This window comes from Dicentrarchus labrax, unplaced genomic scaffold (assembly GCF_905237075.1).
Source record: "Dicentrarchus labrax unplaced genomic scaffold, dlabrax2021, whole genome shotgun sequence".
In the NCBI taxonomy this organism is placed as follows: Eukaryota; Metazoa; Chordata; class Actinopteri; family Moronidae; genus Dicentrarchus; species Dicentrarchus labrax.
This window is the reverse complement of record NW_026136712.1, coordinates 21,985,621-21,994,351: the sequence shown is the minus strand read 5'-3', so window position 1 is coordinate 21,994,351 and position 8,731 is coordinate 21,985,621. Positions and strand designations below refer to the sequence as shown.

The window sequence follows — 8,731 nt, the reverse complement described above, 5'->3', positions numbered from 1 at the left end:
TTCCTTCGCAGCATCACGTCTGTCAGGTCAGGCCATTATCAGGGCTTGTCCAGCCACTCTAAGCTAAGACCTAATTAAAGAAACACAAAACACAAAAAAGTAAAAGAAAATTCAGTGTGGAAAACAATTCAGTTTATATTTGTAATTCCTTGTGTAAATGATTTATGAGAACAAACTATACCAAATAAAGCAAGAGTGAAGTCTGTTCACACCTCATGTGAACACAGAATAATCTTTCTTAAATAAAAAGTCAAACGATATCTTAAGATGTGTAAAACAGACTTTATTTATATTTGATAGAAGGTACAGAAAGTAATGATGTGACCAGGTCAATGTGGGGGCACATGTTACCACCAGTATCTCAAACCAAAACTTCACCTGCACGTTTTTTCCAACCAGGCTAAAGCTGCAGTAATGTCCCTCCTCTATCTACATTTTGGGGTAAAAACAACACCAACTGTTGCCCCTGGACCACAACACAACATCTCTTTGGCAACAATAAACATAAGAGACATATTTTCCAAACCTCCCCTCCTTCACAGGTACAGTACATCAATACTCTTAAAAGTATTTTTGTCGAGATACAAAAATATTACGGACAGCTGTCTAGATGGTTCTATGCTAAACTGTTACAGAATATTAAAGCCTTGGAAGGCAAACAAACACTTAGAAGACACTACATGTTGATCATAGGGTGCTTCGAAAGGTGGCATCCTGCTTCTTTGAGGCTCCAGAGCCAACAGCTTTGAAACAGGAGCCCAACCGACAGCTCCGCAACCACACCTTCCATTTCACTTCCTTACATTTTACACACACAGAAAGCAAAGCCTTGTAACATTTCATGATCATGACATCGGCCCTCTACTGCCGTTCTACCAGCTGATCAGACAAATAAGACTTAACACTGAATTGACCTGTCCCACGTAAAAGCAACATGGCTCAACAAGTTTTGTTTTTTTTATACTTCACCCAAGCTTTTAAGTGCTAGAAAAACTCATTCTGTTCTCAGATTTGTTTTCCTGATTTTTATGTAAATAACCCAAATTCTAATGAGTTAGAACAAACTTTTTTTTTCTTGCGAATCTGAAAAGGTTCAACAGTTCAGCTTCTAATAACTGAATCATCGTACAAAACTGCTCCAAACAAGCTCAGTGTAGCCAATATACAGCAAGTGACAGTAACAGTAAAGTCGGGCAGCTGTTCTCATTTCCCTTACAAACAGATAACATGGTAGAAATGGGCAGAAGCTAAGAAATACTGCATGTTCTGATTTACATATGCAGACTAACCTCTGTGCAGACAAAAATAGAATTTAACAGCCTTTTTAATACTGTTAATATATTTGCCTGTAGGGTTGGGCAATATGATGATACATACTGCCAATAAAACCAAAGTATCTATACCTTTAATATCTCTGGTTCTACTTGGCCGTTGTGAATATTGTAGCAAATCAATGAGCATTACTGCTTTCTGGCAATATTGGATTTACTGGATGTTTGCATCAATGTGATGAAGACGTTAATTTGTCAGGTATTTAACTTTTATCTGTTAACTGTGTCTTAAATGAAGTTCAGGAAAAGCACTTTATCAAGATGTATACCATTATTGCAATTGTGATGAGGATTTCATCCATATTGCCCACCCCTATTGGACCATGTCATTATTAGAGATCTAGTGTCCAAATCCTGAATGTCTCCTTTTGCCGTCTAATTTGTTTTGGACCTGTAACATGAAAATGGATTTCCATGACCATGCCTGTCTCTACTCCAAAACAGAAAACAAATATCTGTCCCTTTTTGTCTCTTAAGTAATAAATTCTCATAGATAACTGTTTTCTAGTTACTTGAAACCATGCATCGCTATATTTGAAAAACCCTAAACCTTTTATAAGAGTTAAAACTGAAATGACTTCCTTCATGCCCATGTTGTGCCTGATGTTTACAACAAAGAGGGGTCAGTTGTGATGGTGGTGCTGGCACTCAATTTGGTGGAGGGAATGAGCCACATATTTATGTAAAACAGTACAGTAGTGGTCCTGATACAAAAAAAGGAAAGAAATATCAGGTTTGTCCATGTTCGATCAGCTGTTTCCACAAAAAAACATTCTATAACCAAACATGATCCATTAAAATTCCCTTTGCTTCCTTCTTTCACACCAGTCTGTCTCTGAATGAACCCAAACATTAACATTATATTACTTACGATACCTCAAGGATTCTCATTGATATTCTTTAAGACAAGTAAAGCAGTTTCCTAAAAAGTCTGTGGAGCTGTACAGTCTTGCTCAAGGTGCTGATCCTTTGTTGAGAAGCCAAAAAGTTGAAATTTCTGTCTTTTACTCAGCCACAGTTTGAGACAGACCCTATTTCTATCAAGTCCAGGTGGTTCCACACTCTCATGAATGCTACCCATTATAAATTAAGAAGTGAAAGAGGCGTCAAATGTGATGCTTTCCAAAGGTCTGTCCTTCCATTTTGTCTCTTAGATCCGAAAAATATGCAGAATTCAACATACAAGTTTCCCCTGCTTTCATATATTCTTTACATCATACATAGTATATATTAATATTCTGTAAATTTTATATATTAACCATACTCTTTTCAGTATTCTAACAGCTTAACAGCTTCAGGTCAGTCCTACATTGTGGTAAGACGGACCTTTCAAAAGTGTCCACAGGCGATAAGAGGCACTGTCTTGTGTTTCTAAAACCTGACTTTAAAAAATAAATCTGAAGTCATGCTAGCAGGCCAAGTCGTTGTCAGAGAGAGGCAGTAAGTATCCACAGCTCGTTACTCTTTGTCCCCATCCTCGCTGCTTCCTGCAAAAGACAGAACAAGGCAGAGGGGATTAATGAACACAAGTGCGCTTTACAGCAATTAGACAGCTTCCTCCTCCAAAATGTTGGCAGATTTCTATGACATTTGGCAAGAAAGTTTATTATCTCATTAGGATGGTAGGTTTTACTGTAATTCAATTCGTGGCAATGTGTCATAGCCAATAATTTTATCTTTAACGGGCCAGTTTCCCAGACTGGGATTACGTCTAGTACAAAATTAAAGTTGTCTTTTAATACCATATTAGCCGAAACATGTCTATACATGATTTGGAATTGGTCTACATTTAGATTAGTGTTAGCAAGAGTCGAGGCTTAAATAAAACCTCAGTTAAATCAAATGTAAGTTCAGATATCTGTTATAATATTATTTGGAGTATTTGAAAGAGCAACAAGAATCAATAATAATAAAAACATTTATTTATTTTTTGTCCAGAGAAATATCAGGAGGTCATCCCACTATCTGTTTGACGAGTGCACTAGAGGAATAATCTCATTTAATTAGTCCAGGACTCCAGAGACAAGAAGTGGCTAATAAAAATTCAAGAAATGTTGCAGTCACAATTAACTACTCTAGATTAAGGTTTGATATTAAAAGATACAATAACCTTGTTGCTATGTTTCCCAGTTTTAACAGCATTGACCATTCAATCACAAGTTTCTGGAATTCTGATCTAAACCCTTTTTTAAAGCTCTGACAAAACACAGAAATTTGATCTGCACCGAATAGTCCTGAATACTAAATATGTTTACGTGTGTGAAAATCAAATCAGTAAAATATCATCTCTAATCGAAAAGTCATGTCTGCCATGAGGAAAGGTGTTACTTAAAGACCCACCTCCAACGGAGTCCATATCAGAGTCAGAGATGTGAGTGATGGAGAAGCGGGACACGTTGGAGGGGGAGACAGTGAAGCGGGAGAACTGTACTGCTGGTTTGGGGTCTGGGGCTTTGGGGCTGGAGCGGTGTGGAGGAGATTCAGATGCCACTGAGGACGTGGGTAGAGGGAGCAGGGGGAAGTCGTCCTCCCATTCATACCCTGCACCTGAGAACAGACAATAAAAAGATATTAGAAAATGTATATCTGATAACTAAATAATTTTTCTTGATGCTGAATCATAAGGATGTTTTATTTACATCAAAACTATATATAAAGTAAAATGTAACAAATGTATTCTTGTACTTACTCTCCTCTGAGATGTTTCCATCTGAAGAGTCATCTGAGGCATTAACCCTTTCTTGGGATTTGCTCCGTGAAGTCTGCCCCTCTGATCCTAAAGGAAAGCCGTGCTCAGCCAACTCCTTAGTTGGGCTTTCCTAGTGGCAGTGAAGTTAAATAGAAGACAGACTTGTTAGATACACTGAGCACCGGATCTGGGCAGGTGAGTCAGTTTAAGCTGTATAAGCTGCCATCAGGGGGCAGCAAAACATCAATAGAAGCTAACAGCTACACAGTCTCTACCATGGTCTCTACCATTTCTTGGGCATGTAGGATTGTGCTAGCTACCATATTACTAAAGTCCTCCTTACACACCCAGCGGTAAGCTACAAACGTTATGTTTTTCTCATCATCTTTTCACAAATATTTCTACATGTAAAAAGACTAGCAAAGAAGGGTTTGGTGAGTTGTATTACTTTCTGTCCTATAGTTTTGGTCTGAGATACTGGTGTTGTGTGTGTGACAGCCAGTGGCAAGTTAATTCTGTATACTGTATATAACCTTTAACTGTGTTCTGGTTTTTACTTTGTAACTTTGTCTGCCATTTGCTGTTGAGCAGGCAATGTAGAGTGGGTTTATTGAACCATTTTCTGTTACAAATTGTTACCAACCAGGGTTTAATTGGAGTGGCCTGAACCATACAATATATATATGTATATATATATATGCAATGAAACCAAAACAACTAGTTAAGAGTCTGTAAAGCTGCATAATTGGTGATACTTTTCCATTATTTTAACACTATGAGAACACTTTTCACTAAGCCACATGCTAACTTGGATTAGTGTTTATCAAAAATAATACCCGCTCAGAAACTCACTTGATCAAACAGATAGACGGTGACATCGTCAAAAAAAGACACTGTCTTCTTCTTGTGTTCAAGCTCCTCCTCAAGGTTTTCTGTTGTCAGCAGGGTGGGCATTTTAAGGAGGCTGCGCAGTTTGTGGGCTTCGCTGTCGTCGCTCACCACAATGGGCACTGGGTGGCACTCGTCTTCGCTCTCCTCCCCTCCGCTCTGTTCCTGTACGCTATAGGTCCGGAGCTCCTCATCCGACTCGTCGCTGTCATCAGTGTCACCGTCTTCCTCATCCGCCTCTTCCCCATCAGCTGGAGATGCTCGGCCCTCTGTTCCAGGGAGCGGAGGGGGAGGGGTGGATGGAGGTGGAGGAGAGGAAGAAGAAAACCGTCTGGTACTTGCCGTGTGCTGCAAGGCCACTTCATCTTTGGGTAAAATGTGAGGGGTTTCACCAGATATTCCTGATGGCCTGTTTTGAACTGTGTTGATCGCTGGCTCTTCTGTTGTTTCTAAATCTTGAACAGAGTTTTTCATGTCTTCTGCATCCTCCTCCTCTACCTTGACATTGGAGATGCAATCTCCATTCAGGGCACCAAGAGCTTCTTCCATGGCCCCAACCACCTCTGCCGCCCAATCTCCAAGAGATGAGCTCTCTTCCTGAGATGGCCATTCATCCAGCCCACCCTCTGCTATTGAAGCATTGTCAGAGTGTTCCAGAGGTAGCCCCAATACCTCCTCCCGGCTATGATCTTCTGACAAGTATGTTTCCATCTCTGGTGGAGAAGAGGAGACTGTTAATATGTGTTTTATTTCAAGTTTTATGTCTTTGTTGGCTATAGTGTCCTTTAGTTCTTCGTCCTCTTCATTCTTCCTTTTCTCACCCTTCTTTTCGCCCATGAGTTGTTCCTTTTCAACATTTTGTTCATCTCCTACTCTCTCTGACAGTTCGTCCCCTTCACCCCTAGACTGCCTTTCATTCTCATAGTCTGAGAAGTAGGCAGAGTCTCTGTATGGAGTCTTATCGCTCAGTGGTAAAAGGATGTGGTCACCTGTCTGTGAGGCTCCTAAGGCTAAATCTTCACCCGATGATGGTTCACCCTCTGTGGGAACAACTTCAACCTCGGCCTCAACTCCCTGCTCCTCCAGCACTTTGTCCTCCTCTAGGCTCGTATCAACGGTAGGCTTTCCCAGAGGTTGTTCACGGGGTTCATGAGGCTCTTTGGGTACAAACTCGGGGCTCTCATTGTTTTCTGTGTCATAGCCACTGTCCATAGCTTTGGGTGAGCTGGAAGGGTGGGAGGACGCAGGGCTGAAGCCTTCACAAGACCCGGCCGCAGATGGCAGATCCATGGAATCCATGGAATCAGGAGTTCCTACCTGCTTCTGTAGCGACTTGAAGGCAGGAGAAGTGTTCAGCTCGCTGGACTCGTCGACGAAGATGCCTGAGGTAACGTCAGTGATATCATCTGTGTTGTCATCGTCCTCGTCATCGTCACTGCAGTCGAGGATGTCAGCAAGGCTCACACTGGAGCCTCCTCTGTCAACACCACTATCGACAGTGTGACTCAACTCTGACTGTGGATCTGTGAGGGCCACCATCACATGCATGTTGTCAGAAGGAGGTGGAGTGGTTTTAGTCATTGTTAGGGTCACCTCTTCTATTTTAGGCTCTATCGGTTTTTGCATGATTGGATTTTCTTTGATTACATCCTCCCTCTTCTCTTCGAATAGTGTATCATCAAATGTAAGGTCAACATACTGCTCTCTACTCTCTTCAGTCTTTATAATTGCAGATTTGGCCACAATGGGCCCTCCTGGAGCAGGTGACAGATTGATCATCTCCTCATTGCTTGGGTTGTCAATGACCTTATCACTGATGTAGTTGCTGTGACTGTAGCTGTGACTATAGCTGTTGTTTCTGACTAGCAAGCCTGTGAGCGGGTCAACAAAGTGCGAGTGGCAACACTCTCCAGCTGACGGCACCTGAGTTTCACCCTCATGGCACAAGTAGATGTAGGCATTGCAGTCTGAGGGCACTATTGTATGATGTTTGCTCAGACTAAGGCAGGCACTGTTATCTTTGGCCTGGTGGGGCTCAAGATAGTCAATGGGTTTGGGTAGAGAATGGAATGCCAGGCTGTGCTCCTCTGGCCAGGAATCTTCAATATCTGTACTTGGCATCGTGTAGTGGAAATCTACATAAGCATCCTGTCTGCAGCTGTGGCTTGCCCGTCTGTGGTGACCCACACTGCTGTGGCGGTGTTTTGCAGGCCAAGTGTTGCAGGTGTGTCTCTCAACAAATATGTCCTCTTCTTCCTCCTCTGAATCACTGTCTCTGTGCCCGATGAAGAGTGCCCCCTCTGTCTCCATGTTGATACTGACTGAGTGACTGTGACTGCTGAGCCTGGTGTGGCTGGGCATAGTCTTCCTCAGGGAGCCCATCATGTCGTAATAGCCCCCTGTCACATTCTTTCCAATGATGGAGCTCTGAGTTGTGTCCAGGTATGTGTCTCTGTAGGCTTGTTGAGGTGGACTGGTTACAGAGGGGGATATACCTAGCGGGTTCTCCAACTCACCCAGGGCCTGACGCAGGCTCCTTGACCCCCAGCTTTCCCGATGATGCTCACTGGTGAGCTCACCTCCCATCAAATAATGATCTATTCCCAAAGGCGGCGAGTGCTCATAGTAGTAACCCCCATCTCTGTCTTTATAGGACACATAGTGACTAGACTCCCAGGGTCGTAGTGGGCTGCTGTCCAAAACTTGCCCTAAAAGGGGCTCCATTGTCAAGGAGATAGCAGGACTTGAGTCATTGGAATCGTACACATCTGACTTGTGGATGTCTGCTGACCAATAGGGACCCATGTTCTTTACCTGTGATGGGCAGGCCATGCACTCGCCTGAGTCGGCACTGCCAGTGAGAAAGCTTCCACTGCTGCCCTGGTAGTCTGGGCTGTAGGAGCACATGGTATACTCCGGATCAATGTTACAGTCTACTGGCTCTTCAATGCGGATGTAGTATTCACTGCTTACTGATGGGCTATGGGCACTGAGGACGGGAAGTATACCTGGAGCATGCAGATGTTTTGGTTGGTAGTAAGACGGGGATACTCCATGGCTGAGGCTCTCCATGGGGCAGCCCCCCACAATGCCCCCAGGTGGATAAAATGCTTCCTGGCAATGGTGGTTGACCTGACCCATGGTACTAGACGATTCTGGGGTTCTGTACGACTGGTCTGCCCTGGCTTGCTCCCATTTGTATTCAAAGTTCAGGCCGTGGCTGGTCTCAGTGACTGTTAGTATATCATCCCCAGACTCTGAGTGGTAGCCATCACCAGCTGAAAATTGCTCAAGGAGAGGGAAAGATGAGGAGGTTGATGAGGGGTGGTCTCGTGACATTGCAGAGGCACCACGGTGACTGTTGAATCCAGTATTGGGACGCAGGGAGTTCCATCGCCTCTCAAAGTCCTCTTCAGCCTCACTGGCCCCCTTGGCACACAGATAGCTGAGCAGCAAGTGGACTTCCTCTGCATTGGGTCTCTGATCAGGCTGGAGCCAGCAGAACTGCATCACCTCATACCTGAGAAGCCCAAACAGAAAACATATACATATCATATACACAAGATATAAAAGGGAAAATTCCATCAAATAATTTTGGTGCAATATATGTTGCCCCATTCCAAAAATTGTTTAATTAATTAAGTTGTAATAACAGGGCTAACAAGAAGAGACTACTGGGGAAAAAAACATCCCCAGTACAGTGAAGCCAAAGCAGGCAGATTAGCATAATAATTAGAATCTGCAGAAGAAATGAAAATCCACTCATCCTGCAACCGATTTAATTATGTTGCTCTGAGTATTGTGTTTTGCTGTGTTTGTCCTC

At 43.0% G+C, this 8,731-nt stretch overlaps 1 protein-coding gene across 4 annotated transcripts in view; it reads right to left on the bottom strand.

Moving 5' to 3' along the window:
• Positions 1-262: 262 nt before the first annotated feature.
• aatkb (apoptosis-associated tyrosine kinase b) overlaps positions 263-8,731 on the bottom strand; it is a 53,568-nt gene continuing 45,099 nt past the window's right edge. For all 4 annotated transcript variants that reach the window (XM_051416934.1, XM_051416936.1, XM_051416935.1 and 1 more), the window contains 4 exons: positions 4,873-8,428; positions 4,021-4,150; positions 3,672-3,878; positions 263-2,818 (listed from right to left, as the gene is read on the bottom strand). In XM_051416934.1, the coding sequence (XP_051272894.1) occupies positions 2,790-2,818; positions 3,672-3,878; positions 4,021-4,150; positions 4,873-8,428 (3,922 nt within the window). In that variant the 3' untranslated portion in view covers positions 263-2,789. The remainder of the gene's footprint in view (positions 2,819-3,671; positions 3,879-4,020; positions 4,151-4,872; positions 8,429-8,731) is intronic.